We start from the raw sequence: 21,680 nt of genomic DNA, 5'->3' as shown, positions 1-21,680 counted from the left end.
TTAAGTTTTACATACAAACTAACTTTAGGTAGGTGTTAAGACTGCTAGTGACAACATGTGAAGTTGTTCCCCCAAGTCTCTACCAAACCCACCTACTACTGGTAATGGAAGAATTGCTGCAGACAACAATGCATGAGAAACATTCTCTCCATCCCTAAATACAGAATGTGTTCTAAGCAAAATAACCAAATAAAGGTCAAAGTACACACGTACTGACTATAAGCACGACAGGTAAAATTTGCTTATGTCAAATATATCCACTTACATTTGCTGTGTGTATCTTATACATACCATTCTAATACTATAATCAAAGTTAAATGAGAACTATTGAAACATTTAGGTGAAGAAGTGAAGTAGGAAATTAGAAATGCTGTGTTGTAAAAAACTTACACATACAAATTATCATTAAATAATCTCTTCATCACTTAAACACAAAAATAAAACCTTTAAGGTGCTGAAAATAAAATACAGAATATCAACCGTGAGAAAATTAGTATCTCTCATATTTTAAATTAGATACCTTTGTGCTAGATAAACAAAACTTCTAGCTTCAAAACTTCAAAACATCTGTTGAACTACCTCTGAAAGAACTTCAAGTGTGAGCAATTTAATCCCCAACATTTAAGAAAAGGGTCACTACAGCAAAAATACTTAAAATAGTTCTAGTTCTCTAAAATTTGAGTTGTCACAAAGAGGAAAACTTCTTGGAAAGGAGATGATGAAAAGATTGTTTTTCTTAGTGTATTAAATGGCTAAGTATAATTTTCAGTACATATGTAATGCACTCAGATTGGTTCCATCTTCATTTAGTACACTGCACATTTTAAACAAAGATTATAGGGTTGGGGGTTTGGTTTTTTGGGGTTTGTTTTTTTTTTGTTTTTTTTTTGTTTTGTTTTGGGGTTTTTTTGGTTCTAGTTCAGTTACTATAATCACTTTATAACATCAAAGCCAGATAATAGCTTGTCATGTTATGGGAAAGAACTGATAATTATTGTGGGAAGTAGGACCAGTTTGGTCTAGTTCAAAAACATACGTAGTATACATATTAACGCAAAAACAAAGGATATGAACATAATTGTAATACATTGCTAAAACACAGTATAGGAGAACAAAGTTAATATTCAGTGTTTTGAAGTCTGATATACCATACAAAAAAAATAGCAGCATCTGAAGGAAAACGAACACATTAGTGCAAAGATTTTGCCTATTACTCACTGCAGAGGTTCCAGTGAAAAATTCAGTTCGTAACAGAGGAAAGGAGTTCTCTGCATACAAATACCTATATCTATTACTCTTTCCCAGAACTACATTTCAGTATTACATAATGCAGATAGTGGAGCAGTAATTCTGGTAACACACTCATTTCATGTAAATTACACTATATTTAACTGGGTTTTTAAGCACAGGTTCTTAAGTCAATTAGAACAGTATAGATTCTATGTGATGTCCAGAAAACAGAAAGATCTCAAAAACTTTATCAAACCTCTTAAGCACTATGTGGACCAGGAGAGACCAACTTAAATCTCTCTTCTAAGTACTGGGGTATTTATGTTCCTTGGCATGCATGAGTCAGTCCACCTTAATGCTGTTTAACCTCTAACTCACCTCACCCAGAAAGCCATCAGCACAATTCAGACACTGAATAGTTCACATTGTGTTCAAAACCGAATAAAATCTCTTGAATGAACACACACACGCTGCAAGTCAGTTGGTTCCCAAAAACGAAGCACAATATTCAGCATTTGTTGCACAGTCAGTAAACACACCTTGCCTACACAGACTCTGCACTCGATTTTTAATAACACATGCTGATATAAATTTATCTGTGCTTTCCATTAAAACTTTATTAAGAAGATAGTAAACAATCAGTGATGAACAGCACCTTGTTCTATAGGATTAAGAATTGCAGCCTTCCCTTCTTGGACACCAGCAATATGTGTTTAATGGTTTAAAGGATGGATTACCCTATCAAACAGTTGGGTCTACCTTAAAATTACTCATCTACCACTTCTTACTAGTGAGTCTCTAAGTAACATTAAAACAGGTGGAACAATAAATTAGAACTTTTAGGATTTTTTAATACGACAAATCAGGATTTGTTTAAATTTCAGATTTTGCCACTTCAAGTAGTTCTGTTACTTACTACAATCACAAGCATTACATTTTCAAAGGGTAACCTTGAGTCATACTCAACTATTAAGTTCTCTTTGCTAGTACCTATATTCTGGGGCTATAATTTATTTAGCAGATGAACGACTACTTCCAGTTGTATACTGGAATGTGCCAAAAATCAACAGCACATCATGTAACTTCAGACAGAAAACTGAGTTTATATTACCTGGGTGATTAATTTTAATAGATATATTGTTTGCTACGATAAAAACTAAATTGTTTTTATCAAGCACCACCATACAATTAAAGCTCCAACATCACAGCAACATAACCATCTTAAAATAAAAATATCAATTTACTGCATTTCATAAAATCACAGAACAGTTAGGACTGGAAGGGAACTTGAAGATCATGTAATTCCAAACCCCTGTCATGGACAGGGACACCTTCCACCAGATCAGGTTGCTCAAAGCTCCATCCTACCTGGCCTTGAACACTTCCAGCGATGGAGCAGTCACAGCTGTTCTGAGCAACCTGTTCCACTGTCTCACCACCATAAGGGTGAGGAATTTCTTCCTAACATCTAATTTAATTGTACCCTCTTTCAATTTAAATCCATCCCCCCTTGACCTATCCTAAAAGACCCTCTACAGCTCTCTTGTAGGACTCCTTAGGTCCTGTAAGGGTGCCACAATTTACACACCGTAACTCTGCAATGTTCGCTTTGCTGGCAGACTTCACTTGCCCATTACAGATTATTACAGATTATTCGCATTTGTTCCTGACTGAGCAGAATAGCTGCCACTGATACAGTGATCATTCAAAAAGCTCAGAATCTTTCTGATCACTGCAGCAGTAAGCTAGACAAACCAGATTATCCATGTGATGTCAATAAAACATCATTTTTACCCAGCAGACCACATCCTAATGTTTAAAATGCTTCTTCCCAAAAAAAAAAAAGGATAAAAAAAATATAACTGGGATTTAGAATGAATTATTAAATCCTTTAAATCCACATCATTCACCTCTAATAACCTCTGCTGAAGGCTTTGAGACCATGTTTAACTGACAAACAGCCTTACAAACCTCATGTAAATACATTAGACCAGATCTATTAAAAAAATCAAACAAATAAAATTTAAATCAGGCTAGATTCTCCAGGTCATTTTAATAATGGTAATACAGCTTTCTTGATTAAAGAACAAAGGAATCTCAAACCACAGATTAAAAGATAAAAACAAACCAAAAGTAATACACTGAAGGATACAACTTTTTTTCTCCAAGCATTTAAAAGAGGACCTGAGTAAATTAAAATTAAATAGTTGTTGCCATTTCTGTTAAGTATTGGAAAAAAAAAATAAAGTATAATAACAGAATATAGTAACAGATAGATATTTATCTAAATCAACTTCATAGTTGGCTGAATGCATTACAACTGATCAGAGAAGCCACATAATTTTCTTTTGTCATCTGTTTGAAAAAGGTATGTGTCTGAACTCATCATCAAAATACAGTCATAAGAATTCAGGATGCAGTAATTCGTGTATATACAAAACTCAGTATCTTCAAAATGTTATCTATGCCAAGTTAATTTTCAGCCATTGAAACAACATTGAACCACTAACACAGTCTTCCTGGAAAATAAATTTTCAGATCCTCTGAGTAGAAGATTCCACTTTATTTTTTAAGCACAATGTACATATGTTATCACAGGCAGAAAAAGAAAAAAATAATTTCTATGTTAACACAACAGCAGTACCTTTAATCTCAAAGGCACTGTCTTCCAAGATTAGCTGCAAAAGAGCTAACATAATTTCTTCAGCAATTCTTGACTGATTTGAAGATCAGTCTAACAGCATACCAAAAAATAGGTGTCCTAATCTTCTAGATTTGGCAAAATGCCACATCTAATTAATATTTGTTTCAATATCATTTTCTAAAACTAACTCATGATGTAAACATTTATGACAAGAGATTTACCATTTAGTTCAAAATTAAGTGAATACTAAGAAGTTTTACGTCCTAGAATTGAGTAAGAAATCTCTTTTTCATTTTCCTGCAGAAAAATTACACCTCCCTCATATAGTTTTGGCATTAAGATAACAGAACCTTCAGATGGAAGGTAGAAAGCAATCTAAAGGGAGATCTATGTTGTTTTGTGAAAATTAAAGCTGCCATAAGAGCTTACATTATATCGTCAAAGAATCAAGAAATTTCAAAACATTGAAGATGTTGCACTCCGTAAGTTCCTTTCAAGAGAAGCAGCGGAAGTCAGATAACAGACTACAAAGGTAGAGAGAATTTAAGAATAACTCTTAAATTACTGACCTCTAACATAAAGCTATCAAAGCTGTGTGCTGCTGTTTTTTACTGTGCAGAATGAAACAATCCTTGGAAAAAAGCTAACACTATAAATAAACTGCATTAGGTATATAGAAGGAATAAAGGCAAGTCTATTAGATAGCTAAGTTCTCTTGATATTTATTCTGATATTTCTGTGTTATGTAACACATAGGTAATATTAGCATTGGCCTAAACAAGAATTTAAAATGAAGATCCATGAAGAGCTGTTGTGCTAATTAAAAAAGGGAACCAGCATTTCAGAAATGGCATCGTGTACTAAACACAAGAAAAGACTCAAATTACTATACAGCTCCACAGCCATAAATCTCTCTATACGGAGGTACATAAAAAAAGTCAATCTGCCTACACACAATGCATCAAACTCGCTGGGCAAAGCAGCTCAAATCTCTCTAATCTCTTTTATTCAGGGTCTGAAAACCTTACGTGGTGTATCATCTGGCTATGTACACCTGAACTATCCCATACCATAGAGAAGAGAAACATATACAAACACATAAATTAATGCAAGACTATCTCAAAATTATAGAAAACCACACTGATAGTACTACTGACACAAGCAGAAGTTACTCCTATAATAGGAAGAAAATCAACTTTTAATATTAAGACACATGAGACCCAACTCTCACTATTGCAGGTTTGTAAAAGTTGACACTAAGCTGCTAGGCTACACCTCGCTTACACAGCAAGCTTTAAGGAAGGGGACAGACCAATTCCTGCTAAGAGCAGGAGATCTGGCATTTCCTGATTTCTTCCCATCCTGTCAGAGTATGCCACAGCACAAGGAAGACTGGAAACAAAAAGGGAAAGTCCTCTCTGCTGAAGGCTTTAACCTGTATTACAGTTCCACATCTTTATCCCACAGCTGCTCTCAGCGTCAAGCCAGTGTCAGAGTGCCACCAGCACTGATACTCCCTGTGACTACAAAAGAAGACAGAAAGGCTTCTTCACTATTGCTGTACTTGCTGAGGAGCCACAGGTGAGGTTTTGCTCTTCACTTCTCTTCAAGTCAGCTATAAGAAAGTGGTAACAATCAAGCCTGGGTTCAAGAACTAAACAGGCTCTTGAGAGGAAGCTATAAAAATCTCAGATATGAAGAAGCAGCAAAGAGTATCAAGTAGGACTAATCTTTTGACTAAGGTTCTGTACTTATTTCAAGCTTACATTCAAACAGCCTTGACAGCAAGAACCAGATGTAGTTGTAAGCTATATGTCAAATATGAAGCTTTTAAGCAATTAGACACAGATTTTTCCAAACATTAGCTTTCATTTTGAAAGTGGATCAAACACAAAATCATGTTTAAATCATGGCACTTTTTTATCTCTCTAATAGATGGGGATTAAGATATATAAAGTTTATACCTTATTTGAAGGCATTCATGTTTTCAGCTATTAGAAAAATAAAGTTTTTCTAAATTACGCACTAAACTCCAAGATACTTAACCAAGTATCAAACTGTTTCCAAGCATCCCATTATAGAGCAAGAAAATATTGAAAGTAAGTTGCTGTAGAAATCACCTAACAAACTGCTTGAATCAAAAGGAGATAAGCAAATTTTTAAAGTACAGTAATTTCATGATTATAAGCTGCACTGAGTATAAGCCACACTTTCGAGTGCCAGCAACTTTTTGTTCTTTGTCCATATATAAGCCGCACCTGATTATAAGCCACACGTTACAGTACAGAGTGTGATAAAAGGTGTCTATTCTATCACCATCTGCTGAGGGTGGGGGCAGTGATCCTTATCTCAATGGCAGATATTCTGCTAATGGGCCATCCATTGAAACCAGGCAGGGCATTGTTCTTTATCTTTTCACAACCCATCCTTCCTCCAGTGAGTCATTTTCTGCTAATGGCCCATTGAGTCCCACTGTGGGACTGATAAAATTACTGCATCCCATTGGAAGTTGCTCCAGCCAGGGGGAAGAGCCCAACACTTTTTACCAAGATAAAAACAGAGGTTTTGGGACACTAAGGGAGCCCCTTTCTTCACTGGACTCCAGAGGAAAACCGGATTTCTCCACATCACCACTGGACCTCCAGAGGGAAACTGCACCTTCTGCAGGAGCACTGCTCCAACTGCATCACATCTGTCACTGCAGGAGGATGCAGCCACCATTTAATGGGACTGCTACCAACACCCTGCCTGACAGGGTGTCAGGTTGTACTCTGACTCTGTCAGGGTTTGGGGTTTGTTTCTTTGTAGTACTGTATTTCTATTTTAATTTCCCTAGAAAAGAACTGTTATTCCTAATTCCCATATCTTTGCCTGAAAGCCTCTTGATTTCAAAATTATAATAATTCGGAGGGAGGGGGTTTACATTTTCCATTTCAAAGAGAAGTTCCTGCCTTTCTCAGCAGACACCTTTTCTCCAAACTAAAACAGCAACTTTTCATTCTTTGTCCATATATAAGCCGCACCTGATTATAAGCCACACTTTGGGTTCGGACCAAAATTTTAGTCAAAATGGTGCGACTTATAATCATGAAATTACTGTGATTTTATTCGGAAAACAACCAAAGCATTCATGTCTTTTTTGTACACTGAACAAGCCAAGTTGTAGAGTAGTTTTATAGAACTACTCATATCAAATTAAAAATTTAATGTTACTAATAAAAGCACTCTTTCAAGATATGTCCTTCCAAACTCTTTAACCTTCTCTGTCATTAGGGCTGACTGATAAGCCACCAGCTGTTTTTTTTCTTCTCGGTGCTACAATGCATTCTCTTCCTTTTTAAGGCTAGTATACCCAAGCAACAAACAGCAGGACTTTAGCCAGCTGCTAGAATGTCACAAACCTATATATTTAGCTCCCATCTCATTTACTGCCATCCCTCAGTGTCAACCATTTAATGTCCCTTTTGCTCCAGCCTCCTGACATTCCTCACTGAGCTGACAACACTGCGGGCTGGATCAGCAGACAGAAGTTACAAGAACACACAACAACAAAGCTGAGACCTTATCAGTTACCAGAGACAGAAGCCATGCCTTGTCAAACACACTCAAGCAAAAAGCATTCTGGGTCTTGCTTCCCTCCCACCACTTCTGGACTAATTTTTACTGGCTATAAATGGTGCAGCTGTTTGCATAAATATTACCTTTAGATCTTTAGTGAAATGATAATTTGTTCTTTTAGTACGTTTAATTAGCAACATTGTTTCTTCTAATAGGGTAAAACCCTCTCCTGTTTGTACACCATTTGCTTTGTCTCTGCTTTCTCAATACTTTTTGTACATTATACTATAATCTAAACTCATGTTTTCTTTCCATTTAAATGGTTAACATTTTCCTCATGCCACAAGTTTAAAAAGAATCTTAACTGCGTAGTTTCAATTCCTCTTCAACTACCCAAAATAATATCCCTCAAAAAGATTTTTTTTTTGTGCTACATGTTCTGTTCATGTAAAAACACTAATCTAATTACTGTCGTATTTTGGAAATAATTGGATTTTAAATTGCTTAGAATTATCAACATAAGTGAGAAAGCTGTAAAGATAGACAAATTAACAATTTCATGGTTTTAAAATGGGAATCTCTGTTATCATTAGATTCCCATTTGCAATTATTTAAAGGCCCACAGAATAGTTTGGTAGTTCCCTCCTTTAAGTGGTCATAAAAACCTTTAAACAGTAATTGAAAGATTGTTAACAGAAACTCTCTCAGGAAATCAGATCCTGGAACAATCTAATAGTAGGCATGCTTAAGCAAGATAGTGAATAATCTGTTTCATCCTATTCACTAAGATGAGGTTTTCAGAACAGTGACAAGACATCAGTTCCAATAACACCAGGAGATGAGTAAAAATTGTTCAATTCCATGCTCTACTTGGGTATCGTGACACATTTATCTAGAGAATTAACAAGTTGTGCTGTGTGTAAATCAGTCTCCAAACTTAACTGCAGGATCCAGCAGTGCCCTGTAAGCCTCACAGTTTACATCATTAAACTCATATTCAATAACAAAGGATGCTCAGGATATACAGTCCAACAACTAATTTCCATAATAATACCTTTTAATTAGATGTGACTACATATGACATTACCCAAGGCACTTAAAGTTAGCAATTTAGCTGTAGACTGCTTCCATTTCTCAGTAATTAGAAGTGAGGAAGATATATTTGAGTATCATTGCAGATAGTGATACTATAGCTAAAAATGCTAAGCAGAAATGGAATTCTTGTACTTAAGAGACATTATTCTCTTTTTTTAATTTACCAGATAAATGTAGTCACTTTTCCTCCTCTCAAAAGGAAAAACTGACTTTGTAGAAACAGGCTTTGAGGTTACACTCAAGTTTATGCAAAGAAGAGGTGCACAGTACCCCCTTCATTTTATTTTATTAGTTACTGGAACTTAACATAAAGTTCTCCATCCATTTAAGGCAACAGATTTTATGCTGAATTATTCAGTCTTTTATAATTCTAAGTCGCAAAAGGAAATTTATTTGCCACGTTGAAGGATGGGAAGGGAGGAAACAGAAATTGCACACTTCCAAATCAGAAGACCTCAACACAGTACTATATAAATAGCAATTACTATTTTTTCCTCCATAATAGCACTCTTTCATAAGCAAAGTTAAAAATAAAGCAGTAAAGCATCTCACCAAGCAACTAAACCCCATGATAAAGATGCACAGTATTGTTCTGTGGATAAAGATAGTGCTTACCAATTAGAGCTGTGATGAAAGTTTCCATATTCAAGCAGGTATTTTGGGAAAAAAATTCATTTTAACAAGCTTCTGAAGTGAGTGATAAAGTAAGGTGTCTAACATTCCTAAACATAAACATGCTTTTCATTCATGTGACTGATCTTAATTGCTTAATTTAGCTGACTAAATATAATCAGAACCAATATTAGATCATTTTTGCTTTGCTCCTTTAACTTTTACACACATTTGAGAATTGGTAACACAACTCATTCATAGACTAGGAGCTCTACAGTGAAACAAACTGAATTTTATGAATTCATAGGGGAAGGTGAATCAGGACTCTTACTTCACTTCTAAGACAAATCAAATTCTGAAATACCTATTTCTATCCTTAAATATACTGAAAATACTTTGACTATTTCACAAACAGAACTTCGAAACCTCACTTTCTAAATCAACTTCATGCTTAGTCACAGCTCTGTACACATTATATACTACCTCACATTCATTAGGGGTTTATTTACCAAACTAGGTCTAGAGTTTCATGTCATGTCGCGAAAATACTGAAACACATCAAATAAAGTAATTTTAAATTGCTTCATCAAAACAAAAGCAATCCCCCTTCCAAAATTTAGAATCCCCCTTCCAAAATTTAGAATAAAACCCAGTAGGATTATCTAACTGGTAGCATTTCTTGTTCTACTATTGAATTTAAGTGATGTACTTCAATCAAGTGTAAAAGAAAGTTAAGATTAGATACTCTCAATGCCTATTTCCTGTTGCACAACTATTTCTTCTAAAAAAGGAAATATATTTCTCAGAGTTGACCATATCTGAAGTGAAAAATTAAGCTAGTAATTCCATTTACCTTCTGGAAACATTGTTGCAGCAAGTCTTCTCTATATATTTACAGCTGTCATAATCAGTAAACTTGCAAAATTCAAACATAAATCTGCAGCACAGGTCAGAAACAAAGAAGACCGCTCAAAGTATAACCCTCAACATTTCCTTTAGTGTTTTAAGGTCTAATCTGCCTTGTTTGCTCTAAATGCCTTCTGCTAAAAGCTCTTAGCAAACCTTAAGTCTATGTTCTAACTGTAAGAAGGCACTACACAAAAAGACAAAGAAAGCACCTGAAACATCTTAAAAAGCCTTAATGGGAGCATTTAAGGGTACAACCCCCACCACATAAGCACTACAGTTGTGTGCTTCAGCCAGCACCAAGCCCTAAGAGCAGCAGTATCACAGTCCAGTAATACAATAATAGCAGCACCTTTGGATATCGAATCATATTATGCAAAAGATCTACTAAAAGAGCAGCTTATCAACAATTGCTACATTCAGGCTTCACTTCTAACTTTTGCCTTTTCCTCTGGCATTTTGAAGTAAGGAGATGGGTACTACAACTTCTTACAGTTCCGGGATGACCAACATCGCTGCAGACACTGCAGCAAAGGAGGAACTACCTATTTATCACAGGAGAAAGAGCAGAAGAAAAGAGTTATAGCATAAGGCTTTGAGATGTACTTCAGGTTTACATGTCAGCCTACCTGTCTGTAGTGACTTAGGATTTAGAGATACATATGTTCCAGCCCTATCTATATTACAAACCCAGAGTTTCAGGGCTCTCTCTCGCTTTAGCTTGCCTATCAGTTGACTCACAGAAAAAAGCGAAGTACTTCACAAAGACTCAAAGGCCATTGTGTACAATTTTTCCAGTCTTAAGGGCAACATCTGCACTTGTGGAAGTAAAAAAGATATGCAAAATATTACTGTGGCTGGAATAATTTGAAAAAATCTAAGGAGATTGAAGCCCAAGATGCACTGAGTATTTGTGTTGAATGACATCAACTCTGCTTTACTTTTAATGCAAGTGACATTCCTTTTATTAAAAATGATAATCAAATTGTCAAATAAATTCAAATTATAAAATTCAAGCAATTAGATTAAATATTATGACCCAGACATTTAAGATGTTGATTTGAATAACATATTCATTATCATCAGTACTTAAATACATTAGCAATACAACAACGGGTCATTTCCAGATGGAACAGCAATACAGGGATATCTATTTAATGCACCATTCACATTTTTAGACCGCCTGTACTTCACAAAAGTAAAAAAATAATCTGGTAAATTGCTACATATTTAAAATAACTTCAAATCACAATTTAATTGATAATCTTCCCAAAACAAGCAGTCCCTGTATCACTGATGACAGGGCAGAGCCCTCAGTGTCCTCTGACACCACAGATCACAATGTTAGCAAGTAGAACGAACTCCAATTTTTGGGTCAGAATGTTCTGAGTGTTTATAAACCACACAACTGAGAGATATTGATCAGGCTTACATCAGTACTCTAAAGAGACAGAAACCTTCTGAAAAAGCATTAATCAACCTAAGCAACTGAAGTGTTGTGTGGATGAATGTACATGATTAGGACAGGTGCACAAGCTTTCCTGAAGAGAAGAAGTGCTATACTATACAATAAGAGACAACCGAGTGTAAATAAGGTGTAAAAAGTAACTGGCTGCTCATCAAGCAAAATTATTTTTCTTAAAGTACTGAGTGTATTGGAAAGAAAAAGAATTCACTCAGTTTCAAAGTAATGCAGCAAATTTCAAAAGGAATCAGTGCATTCACAGAATTCACTACTATACACTGCTCTTAAAGAGACAATAAACATATAAAAGCTTAGAAGTGTGAATTAATATAATGCCAAAGTGACTGAAATTAAGAACACTAGCTGGAACTGTTGTTTATTAGCATTAAAAAATAGCAGAGACTAATTTCATAAATTGAGTAGATTCATACAATTAATGAATATCTATTAGCTATAGAAACCCACAATCTCCTATGCAGAGATGCCTATTGATATAGCATTTGTGTTTTATTTTAAATCCAACATTCCAAACCAAGGCAGGTAAACAACAGTTCTCAAGCACTGAAACAAAACATGGAAAAAGGAAGGAAACACCCAAAAGGAAAGTTTATTCCCCAAGCTGTATTTGTGTACAATCTTCCTCTCAAGAAAGCTCATATATAAGATAACCAAGTGACCAACATCAATGAGACATATGAGGAGCAAAACAACTCAGTTCTTTGGAAATACGGAACAAATTCAGATCTGAAATGAAAGCTATAGATGCAGCATTACACTGAAAACTTTTCCTTGACAAGTGATGTACCCTTGAAATGTACTAATAACTTCAGAAATAACACAACCTCAAAACAGTACACCTGTTAAAAAAGAACTCAATCATGTTGCGCAACTTTTTTTTGTTTGTTTATTTAATTACTATGTACCTCCAAGGTTTGTGGGCAGACTTACTCCGGTAACAAACAACAGACCTTTTACGACTGAGGGCATGTAAACTGATTTTTACCTAAGCATATGATTTCGGAGAGACACAAAGAAAAGCCAGTATTCTCACTGGAACTCAAAACTACATTAAATAGCAATTGTAGATGGCTCTCAGTGCCATCTTATCCCGGCAAAACACAGAGCAAACACAATTAGCCAAGACTTGTATTTCACTGACCTACCCATATGAAGTTACCAAACTCCTGCTGTCCTCTGCCCAGAAAGCATCGAATTACTTTTGCAAGGGCAACTCTGTAAAAATCTGACTATACAAACAGTAATACCTAAACTACAGAGCTACTGAAAAGGAAGAAGTATCTAATATATGTGTCCAAAGCTCACTGACCACTGCAGGGGGACGGGGTGAAGGCAACATGATATTGTAACTGCCAGGTTAAGTTTCTGGGGAACTTTAATACAGCTCAGTGCTACAGTTTTCCTTTTGTCAACTAAACAGAGGGGGGAAAAATCACAATCCTCAATAAAGGGTTTTTCTCTATTTTCTCCTTCCTTAAAACATTGGGCTTCTCAAATCACATTTCCTTCAGGAGTCTGTTTCCACTCTCTAAAGCGGACGGAAGATGTGCTCCTGACTTTGAGTAACAAAGTACAACTGTTAAAGATTCTGAAGTCTAAATAGTAGTTTGTAAATTCACCTAAGTGTTTTAAACACAAGCTCTATCTTGCACTGTTAAGTATTGTTTCAGCACTTACTGAAGGTATTTCCATGTTTACTGCAGTCCCCAATCCTAGCTAAAGAACACAGCTAAATCACAAAAAACTAGCAACAATTTCAGCAGGTGTACCCAAGCGTACCTGACCTCACAACAGCAAGCAAAAATATCATGCTGAAGCACTTCCTCATCTCTGTATAAAAGCTTCTTTTCTAAAATAAACATTTCAGAGAACAAAACCCCAATGTAAAACAAAATCAGCATGCCACAAATATCTGCCTCACAGCTGACCTTTCATTATTTGTAATTGCACCCAGTTCTCCTAGACTTAAATCTTGCAAGAGCTACTATACCAAGTAAAAGTTGTGAGGAAAAACAGTTCAGCAAAGGCAAGCACAAGCTGACACCAGAGAGTTGTAGTACATAATCAACTGAAACCATGCACCCAAATACTTCTGTAATCCATGAAAGAAACATATGCACATGAAGTGCAGAATTCAAAATGGAAGAATGTATTAAGACAGTTATGATCAAATAGATTGCGCACTGAAAGCCTGACTCTGAAGCATAGAAAATGAGATAAGCTATAATGGAAAGGCACCACAGGAACAAAACCAATCATGATGGATGTTGACTGCTAGACCTATTTCAGTACGTTCTGCTGGACACTTCCTTTGCAACCTCAAATTTTGTAATTTCTAGAGTCAAACATTTTTAATAAAATTAATTTATTAGAAAAATTTTAGTTATTTAATCCACAGAAAAGTAACAGGTATCTTCAAACTAACTATTTAGACTAATTTTCTAGACTACCATTCTCCTTTAGCACTTGGCTTCTCCATACACACACTATCCTCTTCAGCCATGGTGAAGAGAGGTACCCAAATGTCTAGCACTGGCTGGCAGTGTCAGATTAGGGGACTCCTAACCCTTACAAAGTGGATCTGTATACAGATCAAAAGAGAAAATTTTCGTTGCTTGCTTCAGGGAGTGTCACATACATGCTGCACATGGCATATCAACATGTATATAAAACCAGGAGTATAATATTATGATGTTAATTTGAATAAGTTACTAACACAAGCATCAACGCAAAAACATGATCTCCTAACAAATATATTCAACTTTTCTAGCACTACCAAACGCAACTAATTTCTTCTCCCAGATTTTCAAATTTACTTTGAAAACTATTAAGGGGAACATGGCCAAGGCAAATGCTACTTTCTAAGCTCTTACTGATCTTACTTCCACCCTACTCATCCTTTTCTTTTTATTCACACACACAGAAAGACCACAGGATCTGCAATTAGCAAAATTAGTAAGAATAAAATGTAAAGAACAACATTAACAGATGAATGACAAGGTACTCACCTAATCTGACTGCATTAAATTCTTGAGGAGTTTAAGAGGGAAAAAATAATGGAGATATTGACCAAGTTAATTGGCACTGCTGAGCTTATGTTCAGCCTGCAAGATTACTGTAAGGGACTAAAGGACAAGATTTTTAATTCCAATATATTCTAGACTGTCTTCCATCCTTTTGTTTCCAAATACAAACACCCTCTGGAGATTTGACCAGCTTATGATAATAAGTAAAATTATGACAACCTATGTCATCCTGCACCAAAATCCCTAAAACCAAAACACTCACCCCCCAAAAAAAATAAAAAAACAAAACAAAACCCCAAATCCCCCAAACCAGCTATTGAGTGTTTAGTATGGTTCAAAACAACAGAACAAAAAAAAACCCCGTCAAAAAGTGATTCATATGGTCAATTATAGAAGGATATCTAATAAAACATTAGATAGAAAGGCTAAAAAAATGCTTCATACAGATATTAAGGCATATCACCATTTTAACAGCATCTAAACAAAGGGGCCTTTTTTACATCTATTCCCTTACCATATGCAACCAGAGCACATGAAGCCTCTCATGAACATACAAAGTTCAAAATCAAAATTAATTTTTTTGTTCCCATTACTTCTATTAGAATGCAATGGCCCTACTAAGACTGAAAATTAGTAATCAAACTACTTCAGTTATTTCATAAACATTTGTAGTTTCATCAGGAGCTGACCATTTTTCAAATCTTCCTTCATCCCTGCCATTATTCTGTATCCCAAGTTTATATACAGAACCATTTATATCCTCTCTTTCCTTCAAATTACAAGGGTAAACAAGACCAAGTCTTTTAGCCTCCTTCCCTGTTTACCACTAGGGAATGAAAATCTTAAGTAAAAGAATCAGAACAATAAATAAAGAAGATGTTATCGTTTCCCTAATCCATATTAGGGATGCTATTAAACTCTGATATTACAAATTGAAAAAGGATTTAAACACTTTGTCAGTAAGTTCCCCATAGTAAAATGAGTCCCTGTGTTCATTGTTGTGTTGTACTAATTAAACAGTTTTAACTAAAATGGTCAGAAAGTACGCACAAGCTGTTTATCACTGCTGGCCTTTGAGCCTCAGTATACTCAAAGGACATGCTACTTCAGATGCGATAATTACTGAGTTCTTACATTTTTACTGAAGAGGCACAGAAGAGTTCCAACAGAGAATTTCACTTTAATCAGAGATAACAGGCGACTTATTAATAATAAAGCCATGATTATAATAGAAAAAACATTTATTCAGTTCAACATTTGTAGGTACTAATTCCAAAAACCGTTTAAATTGGTATCAGGCAGAAAGTTTAGTCTCAGCTCTTTAGGGAAATTTGAGAAAATTAATCATTTATCTGAAGCATAAGAAATGCTAAAGACTATTAACTATTCACCCACAAACAATAGCTTATCCTCCATTCTTCTGCTTCTTAAGAGCTCAACAATTTTTCTGACATCTTTTCTTCTTACTTTTTAAAATTCTGATGGAAGTTATTTCTCCATTAATTGGAAATGCTTTCAAAATGTAACACCAAAGACTCACATGAGAGTACAAATATTGCACTATAGAGAACTCATTTATAACTTAAGGGCAAAGTATGGACAATTAATGGAATTTTATTTCTTGGGTGCCTTCAGAACAAATTCTCTCTGAAGTTGCAGGAGCAAATATACATGGTTCAGAAAAGCTAAGTATCTCAAAACCCAGTTTTAATACTAAAATTTCTATAAAGATAGATTAAGGACCATTCAAGAGTGCCAGAAAAAAACAATACAAATAGACCCAGTCGCATAACAGCAACTTCCTATGAAAAAAAGGTACCACAAAGGAGACCAACAGTTACACAATTTATCACACTGTGACTACATAATGGAAAAATTTTCCTTATTAATGCAACACACCAAAGAAAAGTAATTCTTGTTTAGTAAGATTTTTGCGTATCTTCCACTTACTATTACAGAAGTAGAAATTCAGACTCCGCAGAGTCAGCATTTAACAATTACAAGCTGTTCCAGTCAATTTTTTGGCAAGTTCAACCTTCCATCAGCTGTAGCCTTCAAATAAATATTAGCTGAAAAATACTCATTATGTACTAGTATAAAAAATAAATTAAGATCCTTCAGGGGATTTTATATATTTATTTTAGCTTTTATAGTTAATTTCATATATTCATTACTTTGTGTGGATAAGCAAAGGATAATATCAAAGTGATGCAGGCTATGAAAATTTACTGTTTCATCTTTTGTGTATGTTTAAATGTACACATATATAAAGCACATTCATTTAAAAGTATGGTACACCACTATTTTTATGCCTCACAAGTAACTGAGGATTCTGTGCACAAAATGGCACTATAGTACTATTCAGTATTCACTACAGTCAACTAACCAATATGATCAAAATACTAAGCAAAAATATTTGCCATAACCAAAGTTTATTAGAACATCCTAACATTTTGCTGACTATTTTATTTTTTTTTATTTCTGTTACTAAAAATATTATTAAATATACATCAGCAAAACAGTTTCTGGTCACTCTTCTCTGAACAACTTTAGGTTTATCTAACTTTATATCTTTGTAATGTATACAAGATTGTCAGCTGGAAGAAAATTATGGCAATAGAAAGAATCAACTAGATTTATCCAATTTAACTCACTCTCATAGTCTATAAAAAATGTCTTTCCTGTATCTGGTAACAACTAAAGTTATTGCTGAATATGACTACGAAGTTTCCCATACAATCGCCAAAATTCTCATAGGTAACAAATCTACCTTTGCTGTGAAATTAATACTTACAAGTGAATTTTATGCATTTTTTTTTAAAGAAGTTGGAATCACTGTACTCCAGACCTTCTGAATGTTGTGCCAGCCTGAATTCAAAGCAGGTTACTTAATTTCTAACTTGCAGAAAGATTTTTAAAATAGCCTACATACCAAATCACAACTTTTTATTTTCATGTAATGGTATATTCCAGTTGATTGACCAATTATTGAGGCTGTGCAGATTCCATTCCAAGCAGCAATGAATAAATACACAAGCACACAGAACACCAAGCTTGTCTCCCCAGTGAAGCCTGAACTGCCAGGTCCCACAACAGTGGCAGAAGCTTTACATTTTCTAGCACACACTTCACATCATCTCACAAGAACCAACAGTCATTTTATTCCAGGTCACATGTATACAAATCACAAGCTTCTCCAACTTCTGAATGCCTAAGAGTTTATTAAAATAAATTAGTGACCACTTCAAGGCCGTTCTTCTCAAAGCAAACGAAGAGCTAGCAGTAGCTAGTCAAATCATTATTTTTCAGTAACTAGAGAAACTCTTTCCTGCTGATCTACACTATATTTGATAATTAACTGGCAGTGAAGAGCTAAGCTACTAAACCCCTCATTTCTAGAACAGCAGCTTAATAGTTAAGGGAAATCCAATCCAACTGTTTTTTCTTACTCATAATCCTCATACAGCAGGCATCAAGTTCTGTAAAAACTGCAACAAATAAGGCAACTCTTCACAAAGAATACATTGTCAAGTTATGAAACCAGGATTTCAGTAACTAAAGATTTTTGTTTTAAAATCTAAAATATTTTAAATTTAAAAAAACTTTTTAATTTTTAAATGTTTTAAAAAGCTACTAAGCAATATAATTCTAAGATATACGGAGGTATTAAATCCAGAGGTACATACACAGCTTTGTGGAACAACTGCATAGGACAATTCCTCTCAAAAATCTGTAATTCTGAGGAGTTTCAAAAGAATTACTGTTTTTGGTGTGGGGACATGTGTGCACGTACACATATGCATATAGACACATATACGTTTAATTTGGAAGAAGAATGCAATACAAGTGGAGAGAGATATCCTTAGTGCCAGTGCAAATTCCTTTAACATTTTTCCCAGAACAGATATTTTAACCCCAAAGCAAAACAACTACATCAAAACTTGAAAAGGGAGAAAGGACATTTGTCTAAGTAATCTGTTCTGAATAAGAACTTGCACTTAATTTCCTTAATGGAGCACGGCACAGTGAGGTTTATTTAGCAGCATGTATGTTCTAAGCAGCATTGAAATAATAAAACTCCACTTGGAGAGCTTAATCTAATTAAGTATACAAAGAAAAGCCGCAGACATACACAAGTGTTACCTCCCTTTTTCCTGTTCTGTACTTTCTTCCACTTTAGATCACTTAAATGTGCAAATCCCTTACTTGGACCCTGCACTCCTCTACTGCAACAGAACCTGTATATTCTATTAGGGAAGAATAACAGTTTCTTATTTTGTCACTGATCAATGAAAATGGTTGGGGTAGTTGGGGTAGATTTTGAAAGGACTGGTTTTCCCAAACACTTCAGAAACACTTCAGACCAGATGAATTCAAAACAGTTCTAGTTAAATGAAACCATCCTCCCTCAGAAGGTAAGCACACAGTGGAACTGAGCACCCCATGGAGAGCACAATATTGACAGGCAAGCAGAGAGTTTTGCTTAAGCAGGGTGGGGAAAGGAGAGAGGACAGGACAACCAGCCCTGAGACAAAGACACTTGGATAAGCAACAGAACTGGTTACACAGGTATGGGAACAACAGTAATTGAGACTAAGTACAGTCTCCAAAAGATCTCTAAAGGGCTCCTAAGCATTCTGCAGTTGACTCTTAGAAACACACTAAGAGGAAAAAACACCATTCCAAGAACTACTTTCTTCCCTAAAATTCACTTCACAAGTGTCTCAGGATGGACAATACTGAATGAATAAGATAATTAAGTTCTTACATCTATGGTTTAGTAATCCATACTAACAGTTGGGTATTTAACACAACCTTCTTCCACTCACACTCACTGCAAATCAAGCGAAGTGCAGCATACACTGATTCCCTGGTAACCAAAGCAACTCAGTGTGATCCAAGGGTAGCATCACATGAAATTCACACTTGAAGACAACCACAAGGATCAAAGAAATAATTTAGGGACTAAAAAGACATACTTACATCTGGATATTCTTTTACAGGCACATATAGTTTCTCTTGTAACTGTACAATAGGTCCCACAGCATCTGGTAATTCTGCACTTCTCTTCTCCGTACTACCATTTAATGTGTCGTTATACATGTCTTTCCGTACTCTGCTAATTTCTGTGGGGGGAAAAATGCATATTAGGCATTAAATACAGTAACAGATTATAATCTAACATGACAGTCTTCTCTTTCTATTATTCCCCAAATCTTAATGCCATCTTCTTCTTATCATAAACATCACACTAGCTGAAAAATATGCTCTGGTTTGGCTTTTTTTTTCCCCTTCTGTTTTGTTTGGGGGTTTTCATTGGTTTTCTTTTTTTTTTTTTTTTTTTCAAATTGCAGCACCCATCCTTGAATGTCTTTCATGTCTGTAAATTTGCTGCCTACTCATCCTGTTCATGGAATTCAGCTATTGAAGTAAAAATTATCTGCATCTCCTCAGAGCACTTAAAAGATTGCTCACATCATTTAAAAGGTGTATAAAAACAGGTCTTTTATGATTTTTTAAATAATAAAGCAGCTAGAAAGCAAAAAAAAATTAGAAATCTGTACCTAACATAAAAAATAGGAAAATGCATCTATACAGTACTCTTGCTAGTTATGGGATTAACTATAGCACATGGAAATTAAATGGAGCATCGTTCAGCAATGGGAAAGAAGACAAGTTAACAGTGGAGTTCATGAGCACGTGGTATTACAACAAACTGGTAGATATTGTTCTACTGACTACCCCCAAAGAGAGAACGAAAATAACAAAGTCAAGTGTGGTATCAGAGATCTGGGCAAGCTCTCTGTGCACCCAGAAGCCTACTTCATTTCAAAGTAATGAAAAACTCTTTAACAGCACTAGGGAATGTCAAGGGCGAACTTCTAAGTACTGTTTCTACTATTTGCACCTGTGTTACTCACACCTTGCACTATTTACTTGGAAGATGCAGTTTAGCAGCTATAAACAAGATAGTTAAAATAGGTAATTTGATTCAAATTTACATTAGCGTCACTAAGCTGTAATAGTCTGAGAATGATTAAAAAGTTTTCTTTTGTTTAACCAAAAAACACTAAAAATATTACATATAATAAGTTACATTTTACTTCTAGATCTGTTAAATGTGATATTTAAAAATCAGAAATTCCACATTTCACAACTTATGAAGTCCCAAATAGTGTAAAAATGTTCTCAATGAGTTTATACTGAACAATTATTTAGAATGAATGCATTAACCAAGTTTCAAACCAAAAACTAACATATCAATAGGACTGTTCCCAAAGCATTAAGACTTACATGGACTGTAAACAAAGTCAGATATCAGTAATTCCAGTCTTTTACTTAGAATTGCGACAACTGCTTTCAAAACCTTCAGAATTAAACATGACACTGAAAACAGAAATCTTGTTTTCATCTAAATACAGGAAGCCACAGAAAGAAGTCACTTGAAACTCTAGCAGTAGACAAGAGATTAATATAACCTCTTTGTTTTGTAATCAGTTTCTTCTCTGGCAAATGATTAATAGCTGAGATTTCACTGCCTGAAAAGCTGTGGGGTGGGGAAGAGCATCAAGAAGGAGACATCTCTGAAAGGCATATTCAGGAACAAGTTGTTTCTCTGCTGGGAATTGACACAGTTATGTGTACTGTATCATGATTTGGTAGTTAACACCTGTTTACAAAGGGAAACACAATTTTTGTCACCATATAATCACTGCTGAAGGAAAAAAATCCTCATCTCCTTCTAAACAGATAATTTTGGCAGTGAGCACAAATTCCTCAAAACTACAAGCAGTATCTATACTTCAGTATATGAAGAAACTCTTTAGCACATCTCTTGGAACAATTACTACCATCTTTTGGCGCATTTTGTTCACTTTTCATTCTCTTCAGATTTTCCATTAATTTACACTACACTGAAACAAGTTAAGCAGTCTGCAGAAGTACTGAAGTCTAAGTAGCAACATGGTCATTTAAATTATTTATAGTTGGCAACTACTGAGTTGCACCCAGATTTTCCTTTTAAAACGTGTATTTCGTGCAGAATATAATCACTAACATTGGCTATCATAGTCTTCACAGGAGAAAACAAACATTTATTTTAATCTTTTCTTTGCAAGTAATCCTA

The 21,680-nt window shown here is 35.1% G+C and overlaps 1 protein-coding gene across 10 annotated transcripts in view; it reads right to left on the bottom strand.

Moving 5' to 3' along the window:
• The window catches only part of QKI (QKI, KH domain containing RNA binding), a 156,985-nt gene that overhangs the window by 99,982 nt on the left and 35,323 nt on the right, over positions 1-21,680 (bottom strand). For all 10 annotated transcript variants that reach the window (XM_033055981.2, XM_033055983.2, XM_033055982.2 and 7 more), the window contains exon 2: positions 19,538-19,680. In XM_033055981.2, coding sequence (XP_032911872.1) covers positions 19,538-19,680 — 143 coding nt within the window. The remainder of the gene's footprint in view (positions 1-19,537; positions 19,681-21,680) is intronic.

Source organism: Catharus ustulatus, chromosome 3 (assembly GCF_009819885.2).
Source record: "Catharus ustulatus isolate bCatUst1 chromosome 3, bCatUst1.pri.v2, whole genome shotgun sequence".
In the NCBI taxonomy this organism is placed as follows: domain Eukaryota; kingdom Metazoa; phylum Chordata; class Aves; order Passeriformes; family Turdidae; genus Catharus; species Catharus ustulatus.
Note: the sequence above shows the minus strand (reverse complement) of the source record. Positions and strands in the feature narration are given on the sequence as shown.